Source organism: Sparus aurata, chromosome 2 (assembly GCF_900880675.1).
Source record: "Sparus aurata chromosome 2, fSpaAur1.1, whole genome shotgun sequence".
NCBI lineage: Eukaryota > Metazoa > Chordata > Actinopteri > Spariformes > Sparidae > Sparus > Sparus aurata.
The window spans coordinates 3,762,305-3,782,190 of NC_044188.1; the positions used below are offsets into that span (position 1 = coordinate 3,762,305).

Here is a 19,886-nt window from a genome sequence, read left to right on the forward strand (position 1 = left end):
GCATTCAAATAAAACATTATCAATTATTCAAAGTTGAATGAGAAAAGGCATGTTGGTCAAACAACTGTAGGGAGGACAAACAGTGCAAATGACACTGTGCAGATATCCACTAAACAAACTGGGGCTACATAAGAGGCTTAACAACATGTGGTCACCCGGTCAAAGACTGCTTCAAACTACCACTGTAAAACCTCCAATATATAATGTATTCAGCTTTATATGGGAGGAACACAACGCCTCTCACATGATCGAGCCAGCGGCAGACACACAAAGTTTCTACTGACCCTGATGGAGTTATCAACTCAACTAATGTAGGTCAGGGTTTTAGGAGAAGAAAGACTCGAGTGTATCTAAACACACAGACATGCATCCACGCAAACTAAAAACACGACGTCTCTCTTCAAAGGGGCTTTAAGGCCTTGACTGCGAGATGAGACAGTATTGTTGGCTGTGAAAGCTAACAGAAGGTGCTCTGAACTTGGTGAAACAGCCCTTTAAAACTCCATCTGTGTGGCTGAGTCACAGGATGCTGTTGTTGTTGTTCTGGCTCCCAAACCACAGTATTTACCCACGAGTCTGGTTCAACTCCTCAACTCTTATTTCTTCAGCCTCATCAATCCCAGCATTATTGACCCCTCCAGTGAAGTCATGAACAGTTTCTGATTCTTTAAACTCACCTCTCTGCCGGTCAATATGTGTCGTGCCAGTTTAACTTTGGCAAAGTTGCCCTTGCCGATGGTTTTGAGCAGCCGGTAGTTTCCAATATGCGGCTGCTCGTCTGAACACAAGGCGATGGAGTTGCGACATCGGGCACCCAGCGAGCGGCTCGACCAGCCAGTACCCTTCTCTGAACGGCTGGCTGACAGAGAGGTATGCTGTAGAGACAGAGAGAGAGAGAGAGAGAGACAGATGAACCATCATTTTCTGTACAATACCTCACACTGTTACTTTCAATTACATTCAGTCTTTCCCCCATTGTGAAATACAGCTGGATTAAAGGAAGAGTAAGAAAATCTGAGAGCTAATGAGCTGAGAGGAATAAATCTAAGAACTAGCATAATTCTAAAACCTAAAAACTAGGAAAAAGATTTAGGATTCAAGTTTCTTTATCATGTAATACCAGCTTTATTCTTAAAATGAACAGATGTTGGGAATTCTACACATTATTACAATAATCATACAAATAAAAAATGAGCGAAAAAGTCATTTAACATCAGAGCGGCTAACAAACACCTTGTGACCCTGACTCCGGTCCTGCAGTCATGTGACTGCCGCCTGGTACCAGACACCTAAAGGTGAAAAGCGAGAGAAACTAGGCCACCTACGAACACCATCAGACCCCTCAGTCTGCATTCCTCACATTCATGTGTGGCTGTGAGGTGACCAGCGATAGGACACGTGTTTCTGTGGCTGTACAACATGAGATCGGCACATTGATCTGCCCTGAATGCCCACCACTCTGCTGATGACTTCAAACTTTCATCACTTGAACTGAGCTTGTGAATTAATGTCTGGTCAGTGCTCAGAGAGGTGGATGAGGAGGACAGAACTGCAGAATCATAGTGACAAATCAGTGATGTGTTAACTAAAATATTACATGCCTGGCACTGTATGATGATTAAGGCAGAAAGGGCAATGAAACTCTACATCACTTGAAATCATTTCAGTAAAAAGCTGAATTACTGCAATCACCAAATTTTGCTTTTCCATAAGTATCTCAGGGTGGAGACGCTCAGCCCGACCAGACGTGAACCTCTTTAGGTCAAATGAGGTCTGAGGTCTTGCAGCATCAACATCAAACTCTAATCCCTCCATCTGCTCTCCCCAGAGCACTGAGCGGAAACAGAAATATCCCACGGAAACAAACTAGTGTGAACTTTTCATCTTGAGTCGAGATGACATGAGGAAGAAGGAAATAAGAAAGAACAGGGAGCATCAGATGCACACAGTAAGCTGACAACAGAACAAGAGGTTGGAAAAAGGTACCTGGACTCAGATGTAGTTAATTACTTAACTTAGAACAGAAAGATTAGTGCAGTTACACCCATTATTTGGTGTAACATGAGATGAACAAGCAATACATTCAATGGCCCAAATCAACCATAATAAAAGATTAAATTCTCCAGAGAGTGAACAGACCTAACGACACTGGTTCCAAAAATAAAGAGATGTCACCTGAATTCTGTCCATGCACAGCATTTTTGAAAAATGCCAAAGTGTCAATGAAGGGAAATACATTTAAGAATTAAGTTTGAATTAAGTTGGGAACCACAAAGGAACAACTATCTGTAGCACATCGTCCTACTTCACTCGCCCAATCCTTCCCGTCTCTTCCTGATTTAACCCAGTGAATCATTATGTTAACACAGGAGCTCTTTGCACAATGATGCAGAAGGCCTCTGACAGATGAAAGTGAAAACATGAAAAGAGTCTGTATTATTGCAAATACAGAGCTCTACAAAAAGACGTATCTCATGACGAGCCCTCAGCACAAGAAACTCTTTATTGTCCCACTATGAGAACGACACAAGGCCACACACACACACCAGAAGTGTGATAAAACCACACCATCTTGAAATGCACCTGATGTGGTAAACACAGTGGTGAAATCACAAGATCTAATGATTTCCCAGCACACATGTGAAAAAGTGCACTACCTCAGACCTTTTATGATACTGATATAACTCCCATTAATTCAAGATCTATTTAATTATTTACAACACAAGATTTACCGGTAAAGGTTTACCGTAAATTTCCACTAAATAGATTTAAGCCAGAAGCATGCCATCAAAGAGTGATTATTTAGAGAAAGAAAAAGGGAAAGTGTCTACTGCCTCATATGTGCTTCCATGTTATCAAAAGCTGAGCTGCAGCCAACATCTGTAGCCACATACTGTGTGTTACACATACTTGTGTTTGAGTCATTTGTGAGTTCAATGCTTAGAGAAAAATGTTTTGGTTTCTTGCACTCATAGAATGTGAACTGTGATTTATTTTAAGTACACCAGAAACATCCAAAATCTACTTAATCTGTCAGCACTTCATCTCTCTATACAAAGTTGACCAATGAGGGTTGAATGTTAAGGATCACTCAAACAGAACCGAAACACCAGAGTAGCTCTCAAGGATTTCAGCTGTTAAGTGTTTGAGAGATTACAGAGGTTCATAGCACTCCAGCCACCCAGCAGAATATGTTCCTTCACCATTTTCTTCCCGGCACCTTCATTTTCACCTCCTCTCACCCTTCCCCCATTTATTCACCCCTGTTCCTCTCTCCCGTGGCTCATACCATCCCCCAGACAAATCAATTTGCCTCCCTTCTCTCTCTTCTCCCCTCCATGCCTGGACCCGCCCTTTCTTTTGTCTCGCGTCGCTATCTTCATTTTCAGCGACCTCACATCAATTTGAGCCTTATGCCGCCCTCCATAACACCCCCCACCAATCTCCCCTCCCCCCGTCCCACATACTCCTTTCAAGGAGCGCAGTCCATTGATTCACCCGCTACTTCTGATTACCATGCAGTTTCAGTCCGGAGTTCAGTGTGCGAGTGTGTGCGTATGCGTTTCGTGGGATGAGGTGTGATGGGGTCTCTTGCCAGCAGACTGGGGCAGGCAGAGGTATTTGAGCGGGGGGTGGGGTTGATGAAAGCCCCCCCAAGATCATTATACAGGTAGGGTGACATTTGGTGTAGAAGATGGATGGAGGGCTGGTGGATGATTAGGTAGGTGTGTGTGTGTGTGTGTGTGTGTGTGTGTGCATTGGCGATGTGGCCTCTAACTGATTTGCACATTCAGCAGACAAGCAGCACCACGGCCTTGCAAAAATGAGAGAAATCCAACTCTTGGTGACAATGTCATGCATCTCAAATATCTTTAAGTCATTATGAATATCTGAGATGTCAGGCTTTTACTCTTATTGCTAGCATGACGATTATAAAAATAAGGGTGATTTTACAGTGAAAGTTCCCATTTATTTGTGGTGATTACTCCATTTTGAGCATATCCATCTGCATCAACGTACGATGGCTTACTGTCGCCAAGCTGGCTCCTGTCACTGACACCGTCAATAGGTCGTTTATCCCTCTAAATTCCTGTGTGGCTGATAAGAATGACAGATTGACGTCATTTCAACAACAACGCTCTGAGCGTGATTGTCAGATGGTTGTTCATGAAACAGAAAACAATTAAACTGTCAACAACAGCAGCGTTATCGTTGCATCACATCTTTAAAAGGCATGAATGTACATGTTGACGTGTAGAAAGTGTGTCAACTTCAGCTGAAAGATGATGCACTTCTAACACAGCTTAGAGATTCTCAAACCTGTTTAAAACCTTAGAAAAAAAGATTAAACCAAGATTGCTTTTTAAACTTCACTTAAGTTGCCAGCGGATCATATACAAAGACATTTTATACTGTATGTGTAGTATAGCGTACTGTCCATTATACAAACACCTGCAAGTTTATTAGGCACACCTAGGTAAAATTAATGCAGTATAATACAACTGTCCTTAAATAATAATAATTATCACCATGTACCAGGAAAGTATCCCATCATCCCCTCAACAAGCTAGTTAGGAATGCTGAGTTGAGCTAAACTCTTTGTGGACAGACATTCATTCATCCATTTATCATTAATCACTCTGCCAATGAGATAAATTCACAATATCAAAAACTTTATCTTGTACTCAACAACAGTAAAACCGCTAATATCTGCCTCTTGTGTTGCTCTACACTTTGAACTCCAGGCAGAGGGTGGCATGACATGTCTGCAGGGTGTTAATCATGATCATGTGTGAGCCAAACAGATAAAAATCACATCTGTGCTACGTTTGTTATCTAAACTAGTAAAAATGGGCCAGTTAAGTTTTCTTCAAAATAAGAGCCCCAAACACAAGTTTCAGCCATTCTTGTTTCAACAATGACTGAAAAACAGGAAAGGAGGGAGGCTGCACATTTTTTGGTATAAAAAATGACGTTTATAACGTTTTCCCCTTCCTGTTTACTTTTCTTTAGTATAAAACATCATTGACCTGTTGCATTCTGGTCTTACATTATATGTGAACTAAGAAGGTTACGAACCATGAGAAGGATCACAGAGATATCATGAGTTAGAGCTGCAAATCATGAGACGGAACTCTTAATTTTTACATCCTCCTTAGTATAAAAGAGTAAGTGTTATGTGGTGGCATGTATGTTTGCGTGTCTGTCATTCAATCAATCAACTGTCCTACAGTACAGCAGCTATCTTCAATATGTGCTTGCGTGTGTAGGCTGAACAATAAAGTATGTGAATAGACGAATGGAAACTCATGAATCTTGTGCTACAAGTTCTTCTGCTCTGAATGAGCCTAATTTAACCCAACACGATTCTTATCTGTCATACTTCAAATGATTTCATAAACACTCACAAAAATCTTCATTAAACAGTTTGAAAAACATCCGTCACCTATATATATATATATATATATATATATACACCAAGTATATTTATCATATCACTTATGATAAATGTGCTTATTCTGTCACTGGACACATGAATTAATGTCCTTCTTCCTTGTTCTGGTTTGAAATCAAGCTGGAGGAGAGCTGAAGGGAGGGGAGACAGCAGCAATGTCAAGACTCGCGGCATGACAAACACAAACAAGTTCCAATACAATGGACCACGCCCTGAGGGAGGTGTCCTGCTGCTGCAGCCTGGGTGGACTGTAGGTCTGGATGTGTGTGCCTATGGGGTGGTATTTCATAAAGACAGGATGTGTGACGTTGGTCCCTAGCAGAGCAATGGCGTAACCTTGAACCATCCTCACAAACACATACACACAGTGCCAGTCCAATTTCCTCTTCCTCTCTCTCGAGCTGCTATGGCTCTCGGGCTCGTGGCCATAGACTGGCGTTTCCTGACACGCACCTCGTTTATCACACTCCACAGCAGACGCAATGCCTCCTCAATAATAGAACACAGCAACACATAAGAGATAAATACGAAAGGAGGAGTCATCCTATTGGCTCATTTGACGAAATTACAAAACATGTTACTTTGATGTAATGAGCTCAACACACGTCTGTACGGTTTCTTCCCGTCTGTGGCAACAAACTGTACTTTGCACTTTGCCTTATAAAATAAAACAACTAAAACAAACTTTGAGCTTTCTGAACTGGAGGATGTGGTCAATGATATCTAGCTAGGAAGGTCAGGAGATTTAATGTATCATCATATCCCAGAGCAGTAGTTAAAGCATATTTAAAGGTCTATTTTTGGTGCAAATGATGTCATATGGGGAGGTACATTGCTCAAGCAAAAGAGATCCAAACTGAAAAGCAACATGCACTTGCTTCATCTAAACCACTGAAAACAACTGGAACCAATCAACAACACCTACTGTACACATCAGTCAATAATTTCATCTTTTTTAAGACTCTTCTTTTACTGTCAGAAACAACAAATAAAAGTAGTAAATCCCTACATTTAAGAAGCTGCAACGAGCAACTGTTGGACATCTTTGCTTAAAAAAATATTGATTGAAAAAATGGTCGGCAACACATTTTCTTTCAATAAATTGACTAATCGTTGCAGCTCTAACCTTTTTAAAAATCAAACTGTGGCTCCCTTTGCATAGAAATGCTGTAGGCATCTTTATGGACTGCAACCACAGTCTGTCTCAGGGCATCTCAGGTTGCTTCTCTACTGTCATCTATTAAAAATGCTGTAAGAGAATGTTGATAGAGAGCAAATACACAATCAACATATTTGCTTTGTCAACAGATCTCTCTTTTCTATCTCTCCTAAATGCATCACAAACTCAGCATCCTTGGTTGAACTTGTCACATCTCAGTCATCCATCAGGACAGTGTGTCAAGAGCAGCAGGAAGTTGCATGAACTTAACCTGCGTCACTTCCTGTCCTGGAAACTGAGATGTCGCTGCGATGACAGCAGACATGTCACATGTTGCAATGCAACACTCAGGGAGCATTTCCTGGCAGGCCTGACAAGGAAGAGAGAGCTGCCAGAAAAACATGTCAGTGACCGTGACAGACAGGCTGTCTCGATTCTCTGGAGCTAGTTGAGGCTCCATCAGATGCTCAAGTCGTTCTTTCCTCTAAATGGTTATGTGATCTGGATTTTTCATGTCATACCGAGATTTCTCTTGACTATTTTTGTGGCACTTTCTGCTGCAAACAAGTCAGAGAGTGGCAGGACATGTGGGAGTGAAGAACATGAATATAAGAAAGTTCCCTGGATCAAAATTCCTTTGATTTTTAGAATAATTAATGGTTAAAAGCCATAACTGCCTTTCTATTAGAGGGCATGCAAATGACATACTGTCCCACAAGCTAAAATCAAATGATTTTACACTGTGAGGAATAAAGACAAGCTTTAATCCACATCTTCTAAACAATGTTAATGGCCGATAATTAAAGAAAGCATCACTAACATTTCTTCTTTTGTATTTACTGACGTTACTTCTGGTTTTGATTTCAGAACATTTCTGGACGATTTCAGCAACACAGCAGCTGATGGACATTCTTCAGCTGCTGCCAGACTCATTCATATTCCCACCAATAACCATCAGTCAGTCTGTGAGTCAGACTAGTTTGGCTCTAAGGCTTCTCTCCAACATGTCCTGTATTTTTCCCCAGGGCAGGCAGAACAGTGTTGTCCTTTCTATTCCATGCGCCAAATACCATATGAGTAGCAAACATTACAAAAAAAAAGTCCCTTTCCAGGAATTTCCCTCAGAGCAATGATCAGATTCCCTATGTACACTGGCGTAGAATGCATTTTTTAAATTCTATCAAGGCTTCAGAATGGGTTTCTTGGGCCCTTCAGCTCAGAATAGATTTTACATTTTTACTTTTTTGATATTGGAGGGGAGGAGTTTTTGTGGCTCAGCTTCATGCATTCTATTCTATACCTCTTTTGGCTTTTGTAATGTTTAATATCCAATAAATATCTATATCTATATCTATATCAGTTGTATTGGGCAATGTGAACCTGCTGGATTCTTCGATATTCAGAAACGGATTATTTAAAAAGGCACGCCAGAGCTTCCTTCTTATCGTTATCAATGCAAATATTAATAAAGTTGTGTCAATCCAAGTGTCCTGGTGCGCACTGGAATATTTTTTTTTTTATCTACTGTGGTTATTTAGAGTAAATATAATATAACAATAACAAGTTGCAAACCTGGCAGACTTTAATGAACGGATGCCAATCTTATTTGAATAATGACGAGTATACTACCCTCTGTGAACAGTGAACAGTGAAATCATAGAGTGGACTTACAGAATAAACAATAACGTCATGATTTTCTTAACTTCTTTCAGCATGGATGGTGAATAACATCTTAATATTATTGCCAACACGCGCCAGACATTGTGGGTTAAAGGCGGCCGTCCTCCTCCAGTCTGACATTATCTGGCTCCAGTATGCAAAATGTAACTGGATTCCTCAGTCTGGGCAGTGCAGGACACACACACACACTTTTTCTGCTCGCTTCGGGAGATCTGCCATATTACTCAGCATATCATTCATTGCAGGGCTGTGATCATCGGACCAGGCTGCGTAAGGGTCAGATTTATTCTGTTTGGATCAACAGCAGCAGCGGATTAAACAGCTGAGTCACTCCTTGGCGAGACTTCGGTTTCTCTCTCTGTCTCTACACAGACTGATTCTTCTCTCTGCAATGATCCGTTTCCTGAATGTTGTGTCACTGCAGCCTCTGACTTACATTTTTAAAAGTCTCCACAAATGCAAACAGAGACGAGCTTTTCCTCACACAACTATAATCCCACACAGGAAGATTTCTATTACAATTTGAGTTTCATTTTTGTAGTTCAGGCCATCATTTCTATTGGTAATGATAATGTAAGTAGCAAATGTTTAACATGTTCTACTAGTGTCTGTTCTTACGCTTTTCTGGATTTTTACTCTAACTCTTGTTGCTCACATTCTCTCCCCGTGTCCGATGTGTTCACACATTTCGAGTCAATTCCTCTCATTTCATTTCACATTTCAATACATAATTTGTTAAGCAGCTTCCAACCACTCCCTTCTTTAACATCCAAGCTCACAGTCCTTGTTTCTGCAACTTCAGTCTGGTTCAAAATCACAAGGTCTGCACAACCTCTCACCATGATTATTTGGCTTCCTCATGCCCAAAGCAATTTTCCTGAGATGTCAAGCTACGGGGGGCGCCGATAAGCTGACACCTGACCTGCGTGGTAATATTTGCTAAACGAAAAGTAATGGTTGGTTTGGCTTCACAGATAAAGATTAGAGGAGGTATTGTGACTGTTCAAAACAAAGAATCTTCATGTTAGATATTTTTAGTTCAAAAGAAATGATATGCCTTTATGAAACAAAAACATTACAGAGAATAGTTGACCAAGAAGGTTTTTCTGATGCTGTCCGCTACAGGAAACCACTATTACAGGAAGTCATGACGAAGCAGTCCACAGCACCTACAATGTGCCACTATCTCTCTGTCAATAGACATTTTATAAAAGCAAAAGTCTGACCAACCCTATAAAAAAACCTAAAATGCCAGTATTGTGAAAACGGCCTCATCACAGCCACAATTAGAGGACTCTTCGTTGTCGTGCAGCTCCTGTCTGCAGCGGCTAACGGACAGGAACTGTGACAGCTGTTTCTGATGCGACATTTCCTCTGGTTAACAAGAACATTACAACACATGTAGATCGCTCACATGATACTATCTTTATCACATACAGCTTAGAGTAAACAGCATGAAACGTGAAGTACAAGTAAACCACAACGAACCAGTTATCAGGCAGTAGCTTTTAAAAAGAAGAGAAAAGAAAACCCCTGATGAAATGTATGGAGGTATTATATAGATTCATAACTCTTATCTATGCATCTGGAATGCAAAACAAGTGAGTGGCACGCAAGGAAAAAAGGTGTGTGGCAATGCACACACAGGGTTTAAAAGTTCAACTTAAAACTTGTGAATTTAACCAACGTTGCCATTAAATTAAAAAGAACATATACTCATCAAACAGAGTACACAATATTTCTTTCCTTTATCTCGCAAAATCTTTATCTGACTGCAGACCTCTATGAGCTTCATGGAGCTGCAGAACAAGACACTGACACAAGACTCGGGCACAAACACGCTCAAGAGGACAGGAAGAGTAGATAATGTATCTGCATGGGTTAACTGCAACAGCTCAGGCCCGAGGAGAGACACAGTAAGCTGACACCTGAGAGGCCAACAGCAGAAGAGCCCCATTACACAATGAATACAACAGACCGACTGTGTGCACCGACTGTGAGTGTCTGAGGGTCCTTTATGCTCGTCTGCCAGTTTGTTTTTGTAATTGTGTGTATCTGTGCGATAATATGTTTGTCTGCAGGGGTTTGTGTGTGTGTGTGTGTGTGTGTGTGTGTGTGTGTTTGGCAGTTAACAGGGGCTCTGTGAACAGTGTCACTCTTCACACGGTAGCCTGATCTCCAGAAAACGCCACCTGTTCAGCACTAGTCTTAACTAGAATTACATAATAGCTGGCAGGAAAACAATTTGTGCTAACAGAAAGCCGTGGCAGTTACATTTGCATTATATGCCAACAAAGTTGATTAATACGTTTGCCTGCCGTATCACTAGATTGCATCAGATACTGGCTGCCGTTCTTTTGAACCTCCTTGATTTGGCTGCTTGTTTGACATCCAGGTGAAACTGGATTGCAAAATGACTTACAGGATTTTAAAAACACAGACACACCTATATAGAACTGCTTATAGAAGACAGGCTAGCTTTAAGATACATTATGTAAGATAAGCCACTGTAGCATTAAATCTGCCTTATCCAAAGTAGAATAAAAAGGGAATGACTGTGTTGTTGCTGGCAGAGTGAGTCTCCCAACTGTCTTTGACAACTTCAGGTGTATTTCTTTGCATTTATCTGCCAGTAAATAATCGATGGTATTGAGCAATTCGACAGTTGCCATAAAAGTATTGCAGTTGAGTAGTCCTAGTTAAATCACGACTCATTTCTAACTCATTTAACCAACACTGAACATTTCACTGCAGTCAGTTCTCTATACAAACTGTCCTCTGGTGAACAGCAGTGTTTTTTAACATTTGCAACAGTAGTAATGAATACTGTTTGAAGTAAATACAGCACTGCTGTAAGTACTGAGCGTGTTCAGTGAAAGCACAGACAAATTAGTGCCAACTCATCTATACACTCCAAGGAGGAAGAAGCCACAGTTGACAGAGCCACTTGGAAATTGCAATAAATAAATAAAAAAACCCAAGAAAAGAATAATAATCTGAGTAAGGAAAGTCTGCCCGACTGTCTGCTAAATCTCTTAAGCTCTTTTACCAGCACTGCCCTGCTTTACATTCATACTTTCAAAGCTGATTCAGCTCAGCACTACAAAAGCTTGCCACCGCTGCTGGTCACCGTAGCCACTCGGAGCACGGCGATTTGCTCGTGGGCACCATGGTAGTAGCTGTTAAGGCTAACGGCTGGTAAGGCAATCAGCTCTCTCTCAGGGGTTTAAGCCGGAAGTTTCCCTGTAACCAGCCCACTTCTGACCTTTGGGCTACTGCTGCATCTGTAACTCAAACCGCATTTCAGTTTTGTAAGCTGGCGGTACAACGCAGCACACGTCAGCGAGGCATTGTGGCAATATAGGTCATCTAATATCAACCTGCCTAATTTTATACCGATCATACGAGGTTCAGTTGGCTGCAGTGGACCAGATGATTAAAAGCCTGGAGCTGTTTATGACTGTGCCTGGTGTGTTTCTAGGTAAAACGAATGCCAACAGGGGCATCAGAGGTGGGAGCCAGCTTTTGGGTAACAAGTCAGGGCAGCAAGCTCATGAATCTTTTGCTTGTATGGAGAACACAAAAGCCCTGCTCTGCCCTGCAGTGGCATATAGAAAGACGTGAGCTTCTTTGTAAGAACACACAGCTTTACATGTGCGCACAAGCACTCACGCACACCTACTGTAAGACTTCCTGTTCTCTCACACATGAATAAAACCTTGTGACATGCCCCAAGCAAAATGGTTTGTCCATTCCCACAGTGCAACGACGAAAAGCACAGACCTACAAGCATACCTGACCGTTATTCTTTTAAGGATCTTCACTGACTGTATTCCAACGCTAAACTGAGAGCTACTACTGGTAACTGTACCTCACTGGAGCCTACTGTTACAAGCCTAAACCAAAGTGCTATGCAGTGTTATAACATGACAAATTGCCCTCACATAAAGGAGACAAACTATTGGCTTGTTGGATCAAGTTCATATCAGTTTGGAGCATCGTAATTACATTACAGCTTATCAAAGTGAATATAGAGTCCCGAGTGCACACAACACATGATTTACAAAAGACTAACACAAGCAAGACGTTGAACTGCCAGAAAGCAGAATAGTTCTGAGAAAATGTAATAACAGAATATATCACAATTTTACTGCCAGTGTTGATAACATATCCGAAGAGATTGTATTGGTTATTTGTCCCAGACGTTGAGGGCAAGTGGAGGGTTTTGGAGGACCCCCCGTGGTTACCATGGTGAGGTTGCTAACACGAGTGGATTGTGACTGAGCGAGCGCAGCAATCATTCTGTTGTCCAGCTCACAGCGAATGAGTTTGTTGCCTCCAAAGCTTTTTTGAAAACATTCCATCCCTACCAGCTTGGTCATTACATACGTTTTGTTTTTGTTTTTACAATGTTATAATAACATATGATATAATAATAAAAGTGTATCTAAATACGATCAGTTTGTTGTGCTGTGAAGAGTCAAGTTAGTTAAGACAACAGAACAGGCGACGATTCAGAAAAATGTTTACATGATTGGTAACTAACGCGATTATTCAGTTATCGCACTTTCACAGTCAGAGAAAAGGGTTGCGAATTCATCCACACCAAATAAATAAACTGAGCTGCAGCAAGCACTTTATGGGCCCAATTATGAGTTTACTGCTCTGCTTTGTTCAAGAGAAACCGTTTATCACTCTTGCACATACTAAACAGGACAATGGAGCCACCAATGACATCCTCTATTATGTGAAATCTACTAAAAATAATCTGAAGCCCTCTCATACGTAAATAGATACTGTAACTGGAAAGTGACTTTCCTGTGGTCAAGACTCTGCATTTATTCTGATAATGACTGGAATAAAAGGCTTGATCCAACTGTCTAAACCGTCCACAGCAGGTTCATATAAAAAGATCAAAATACCTCCTGGATTCTGCTGCCTCTAAAAGTGTTACTGGGTGCTGGTGGCAAGCGCTACCAGAAATAAACACCTAACTGTAAAAATCAGTCAAGAGCATGGTCAAGATGCCACAGCAGGTTGATGAGAAAAGGCAGCTTTTCTCAAGAGGGTACAGCCAGCACTTGGGAACAGTTCACCCAAAAATGAAAATCAAACATTGCAGTATTCTCCCTAACAACTGAAGTAGCTGGAGACTTGCTGTAAAAAGTAAAAAAAAAATTTCACTGTAAATGTTATTTACACCCTTTCTTAAGATGCAAACTTTACTGTAGCTGCAAAGCAAAAGCATTAGCACACATCCCACCTGAAGTGGGTGAAGGAGCTCAAATGTACATCACAAAGGTGTAAGGTTTGCGCTGGACTTGTATGCAGCCATTTTCTGTGTTTTTTCTTTTAAGTTTTAAAACAAGTCTCAAGGTACTTCAGTTGTTCAGGAGATTGCATCAATGTTGTTTTACTGTGATGCGCCAGAAATGTTTCATGTACTATAAACATTCACCTGACTTGGAGGTGAGAAGATAAAGATTGAATTTTTATTTTAGGGTGAACTGTTCCTTTAAAATGTCTACTGCAAGTGCCACTGAGCAAAGCTTGATGTACTTTCCCACAGACATTCAAAACCTACGGCCTGGTGACAGTGTCCCACCCAAAATATTGCGCATATTCAACATTATGAGAAAGGTCTGTGTGAAAGCCCACAAAAGCAGCTAACTGTGAATCAGCATTTCACTGCTGGCTGTCATTTATATCACATGAGGCACTGGCGCAATATCCGAACACCAGACTTCCAAGGATTGGGGTAGTGACGAAATATCCTTTAAAAAAAATAGGGTGGAAGTATTTTGTATTATGTCAGCTGTTGGCTGATGCTGCTAAAGGAAGTGACTCATTGTGAGAGCTTTAAATCAAAAGGAGTGAGTGATGTTTCAGGCTGCTAGGTCGGGTAAGCTAGGTGCCCTTGAGATAAAGGTGGGGATCCTCAGTACAGCTGCACTACCAGCATCAATGTCTGGTGAAGGGATATTAAAGAGAAGCTTGTATCCTTACAAGAACCTTTACACAGAAATGTAAGAGGGTTCAGACGCCCATTTATCTCAAAGCCTGGTCTCCCGAAAACCCAGACATTGCCACAGACAGAGGAAAACATGGGCAGGACAAACCTGGCTAGCCTGACACAGCAGATTTGTGCTGCCCACTGAGCTGCCTTTCACAGTTTCATTAAAGGGGAAAACTCGACATACAAGCCAGGGTGGAGAAGGGGGCAGAGAAGGTGAAAATCTGGAAATAAGGTGATGGAGGAGAGAAAAGGGAGGGACGGGTGCAGGGCAGGCTGGGTGTGGAAGGGCCGGGTGGCCTTGCATCAGATGCATTAATTATTGATCAGCTGGGAGAAGGCATACATGCGCACTGGAGACACCGGTGGGTGAAGGAGGTGGAGGTGAGAGTCTAGGAAGATTTTTAGGTAGTTTATTGATTACATTTGTGCATTTTGCATGTGTGTAATCAATGCAACACACACGACTCTCCACTCAAACCTCCCCCACCCCTCACCTCTCTCCCCCATGCTCTCCATCCCCATCCTGACCAGCCCGTGTGTCCAATTGCAACCCGTCCCAAATGAGCTTGGGGAGATTAGCGCGTCTGTGTCGCCCTGCTTGATTGCAGCTGCTCTTTGCACATGGCAGACTAATCTCAGGGCCTGAGGTTAGAGGGGGTTATTATTATAATTTTCTTCAAAAGCACAATAAAACCCTAATGGCAACCTACTCCCTACTGCTGAAGGTGACAAACAGACACCCTGCGTTTTAATTATCTACTTACATGGTCCGGGTTCCGCTCGTTCCCAGGCAGTGCCGTGCGTAAAGACATGTTCGTCCCTGAGTGCCGTCCAAGAGAGAAGAAAGAAGTGGGCTGTGGGTTTGTGTTCACACTGGGTTTAAAAAAAACACCCAAGATTAGCTTGGTTGTCAGTCACACCAGGCTTTGTGTATGAGGAAAAAAAAAACAGCCTCACTTCTCATACAATCCTCATTGTCACAGTCCGTGAAGGCAGCACAGATCACCAAGACAGTGATCCAGCTTAAATTGATACGTTTAAAAAAACAAAACTGGTGAGCTACATCCACCTCATGGCTGCCTGGTACCAAAACAGCCTCATCTGAAGGGGAAAAAAACACAGTCCAGACTGACTGATACCCCCCTCCCCACTTCACTTTCCCCCGATCCTTCTCAGACGCTATCGTACCATTTCGGTTGACACTGACTGGGTCGTTAATAAAACAATCCCGGTGGCCACTGCTTTACTTTCAGCTGCATCGTCTTCTGGTATGAAACGAAAGAAAGCGCAAACATTGAGGCAACTAAGCCGGGTTAAAAAGAGAAAACACCGCCGTGGTTTGTGTGTGTGTGTCCCTGCGACCACCGCGAGTTGAGTAAGAAAAAGGGGGGAGTTTCTGTTTTCCTGTTAGCTAGCTAATGTGATTTTTCTGGGTGACAAACATCAGAAAAAAGGTGGCTCCCGCGAAGAAACGGCCACGGAAACAGAAGCAGGAACCATCGGACACCATCAAAGACACGGACAGGCGTAGGAAGTGAGCCGTGGGGTGGAAATAAACGGCAAACTGCGGTTGAATTAAAGAAAGCGGCGGATGTGCAGCCTCCCAGTCAGTCTCCGGTCCTTCCTCTCAGCCAAGTCCGCCCTTAGCTCCTCTCATTCGGTCTGGTTGAGGAGCCGTTGCGGTGGGTTAAAAGTAGCCGGCGTCAGTTGAGCAGCGGAGGGATACGAAGAAAATGTCTCCGGTGTGTCGGAAACGTTTGTTTTCTGTGAAGAAAAACGACAGAAACCGGGATTCCTCCTCCTTCTCCTCCTCCTCCTCCTCCCGAAAAACACAGTGACAAGAGAAAGAGGGAGGCAGAGGGACGTCAGCGGTAATAATAGGCAGGGCTGCTGCGTCGGGAACCGCGCACGCGCACACACACGCGCGACTTTCCCCCCCCCCCCCCCCCTCTCGCGCCTGCTGCCTTCAGGTACTCCTCATGAAATCAGTCATCTGAATTCCAATAGTCGCAACTCACATTTGCTTGTGATTTAAAGTCGCAGTGAACGGAATGATGATTTTTTTTTCTTTTCTTTTTTTTTGTACATAGTTTTATACACAGATGTAAAAAAAAAGCATAAAAAAATAATAATCTTTGTGAGAAAATATCGTACATTTCATCTGGACAGCAACACAGTATGTCTTTCTCCTACTATATTATCGCCTCCTGGTGGTTAAAATCTATTTATTTCAAGAAATACATTTGTTTTTCTTCTACAATTAAATTCTTGGCTTAAATCCCTCATTTTAAACAATTGATCACAAAAAGTGTAATAAATGTCTAAGTACTTATGAAACCATGTTCCCTGAATCCTCCAATTGATTGTATTGGTCTGTATTTGTACTGTACCTCTGAGCTTTTCGTTCTGTGTTTTGCACCAAATTACCAAGGCAAATCTCTTCCACACGAAAACCAACCAGGTAATACACCTGATCAACAAGTGTGTTTCATTTCAATACGTATCCAAATATGACTGACAAATTTGGCCAAAGTTTGGAGAACAACCACTCTTTTATTCTTTTGAGATCCAAACTTCAATACACCGCAGTCACTTATCTATGTATGTCTAGAGGAAGACCCAAAGAAAGCAATGTGAAGAAGAACGGAGGCAAGAAACGGGACACTGCAACAGGACGGTGTAACTTTGGGGGCCATCCCATGTGAGGGGAACAGATTCAACAACTGGGATGTCGATATAAACTGTTTTTAGTGACAGAATTTAGTACACTCATGCGCACATTCATGTTCAATTAAGAGAGGCCAAACTACACCATTAACTCACCTTGTTAGCTAGTAATACTTTAACAATACACAAACCTTTTGAGTCTAATATTGAAAGTGTTTAATCCCTCTAAAACTAAAAAAAATCATGAAAACCTGCATTAAATGCTACACTTTATATTTCTGAAAATATATATGAAAAAGATCCAAGATGCTCTTCACATATGTTGATATTTGCACCCAGACAAGTAAAGCTCTCAAAAAAATAGATTTTTATTTGATATTTTTTACTTAAATAAAAAAACATAAGAGAAAACACAGTTTTTCCAACAGCGGCAAAACACACCATCCCTCACCCAACCTTCTCCCAATGTTCTTAAAAGCACAATCACTCCATTCATTCAGACATGCGGTAGTGTGTGAGTGTGTGTGTGTGTGTGTGTGTGTGTGTGTGTGTGTGTGAGAGAGAGAGAGAGAGAGAGCGAGAGATTATGCTACCAGAAGTTTGTAGGGACCTCCTACCAGGAAATCTACCAGTCTTTGCTTCAGCTGTGTTTGTTGGCTTCTGGATTACAATTAAGCCTATTAAAGACAATTCAACCAACACTTATTCACAACTTAGAAGAGTAATTAAACAGCAGGCCTAATCAACACGGTTCTAAGTAGCAACAGTACATCTGTATATCCCATGCTCTAGCTCCTAATACCATTTTTTCATTTCAATGTTGCAAGTCAGATATAGAAAAATTTGAAAAAGCAGAAAAAAGAGAAATATCAATTTGCAGTTGACTTAGTAGTCGATTAAACTGTCACTCAGCCTGGTATATGAGGGCTCCACTCCCCATATCAGAGAGGAGCGTTTCTTCCCCATCAGAAACACATTAATACAACCCTGAAAACATGCTCTCGTCTTTTTTATTTATTTTTAAATATTGAAAGTCAAGTTTTTTATCACTATCAATTCTGAGGGTATGAATATGTAATCTGCAGATTATAAATTCCGTACACAAAACTGGTGATTTCTGTGTTATAGTTATAGCCTGTCGCCGGGTCAGATTCCAAGTTATCTGGGTTGGACACATCATAAAATCTCAGCACTTCAAGAGTGCTGAGGATGAATCGAGTCTCACAGCCTGAGGGAAGAAGCTGCTCTGTAGTCTGGTGGTACACAAGCTTCATCTTTTGTCTGCAGGGGGCACCACAATCAACAACAACAACAACAAAAAAGGTCCTTGTACATAGAGGCTTTAATCAGCTCGTTCACAATATAGAGAAAATCAGGAGAAATCCAGGAAGAGAGACAAAGACATTCATGTAAAGACGGACGCAGAATTAAAAGCCAAGAGATTTTGGAAACCCATTAATTTACACACTCATATTTATGCCACAAAGCGATTCAGAACCAAATGAACTGCTCTGTAATGGGAGGGTGCGGTGTAATTTGGGAATTTCTATATGCTTTGTCCAACTAGCTCAAAAGATTTCCTGCAAATTTTCTTGACTCATGACCTTTAAGTTAATTGTCTGTCTTTTTCAAGCAGCTTTGTTTGAGATACTGTTGTTCCAGAATGAGATGCACACAGATGCCACCATTATATTATGTCACATTAACTACCTACTGTGGTATAGAAGGTAAAAAAGGAAAGAAAAGCACCTGTATAAAGTCCGTAAAGAATTAAAGGCAGAGGGAATCACATCCTTGAGTAACTGGATTCATGTCTGAAACAAGTCTTACCTGGACCGATCGGGACCTGTTGGAGCGAACCCAGGGCCTCATCGTCCCCTCGCACCCCTACTTCCTTGTTATGAATGAGACCTTCAGTGACCGGAAGCCCTGCAGATTAAGAGGAAAATGCTGGAACAAGAAGGTTCACTGTCATCCCTCTGCACAGACGCAGAGAAAGAAAGAGGTTTGCTAGGAGAGCAGAGTGCTGCTGCTGCTGCTGCTGCTGCTGCTGAAACAGCGATAGAATCGATGCTGGAAAGAACAACCGGTTCAGCGGTCCATATTTCCACGGATTACAGAGGCTGTTCTGAACACTGTGTTATAGAGTGCACCGACATCATGTCATCTCTATCCGGTCAGCTGTGTATAAACCAATTAGAGGAAAAAAAAACACTGGATGTGGAATCATCAATACATCTAATGGGCTATGGAAGGGGAGGTGAATCTGCTTCAGTTGGTATCTGCATTTGAGAGAGAGAGTGTGTGTGTGCGTGTGTGTGTACCAAAGCTAGTGATTATTGCAGCTCTGAGCACGTCAGCAGGGATTGATCCGGCCTGTTGCTCATGCTGACCCTAAAGCCATCAACACACAAACAAACACATATTTGTGTGCTTTGACACTTGTGCGCACCTCCATCGACTTCCTTGAGTGTAACCATCACAGCTGCACGCCTGACCTCGCCCTCACACAAACCTTCTTCTACCTTCAAAATCTGGATTGATCCTCAACAGCCCTTGGAGGGAGAGAGGAAGAGACAAAGTCCACACAAGGATAAAAGTACAATAGCATACACAGAGAGTCATTTTACTGTACATTTGAAAGAACTAAACCATAATCCCAAACTTGCTTGTCAAAGGACTGGACCAGGTCTCAACTCTGACTCTATTTAAATTGCATTTCCCATCTTTTTGAATCATGCAAAGCTTGAATGGAAATATTCAGCTTTAGGTTGCAACACATTTTCTCTCTCGTTTAGCTCTCTGTAATCATGAATGCATCTAGATGTTTTAAGCCAAATAAAAAATCGATGCATCAATTCTATCAAGTTTGATTTATGAAATTTTCACAAATTCCTGCTTCCTCTGAA

The 19,886-nt window shown here is 41.7% G+C and overlaps 1 protein-coding gene across 4 annotated transcripts in view; it reads right to left on the reverse strand.

Annotated features, from left to right (window-relative positions):
* The window catches only part of mark4b (MAP/microtubule affinity-regulating kinase 4b), a 51,332-nt gene extending 35,125 nt beyond the window's left edge, over positions 1-16,207 (reverse strand). For 3 of the 4 annotated variants that reach the window (XM_030405513.1, XM_030405523.1, XM_030405531.1), the window contains exons 1-2: positions 15,075-16,206; positions 678-875 (exon numbers count right to left, since the gene is read on the reverse strand). In XM_030405513.1, coding sequence (XP_030261373.1) covers positions 678-875; positions 15,075-15,122 — 246 coding nt within the window. In that variant the 5' untranslated portion in view covers positions 15,123-16,206. Of the gene's footprint in view, positions 1-677; positions 876-15,074 lie in introns of all 4 variants that reach the window. The other variant, XM_030405503.1, reaches the window with a different exon arrangement.
* Positions 16,208-19,886: the final 3,679 nt, after the last annotated feature.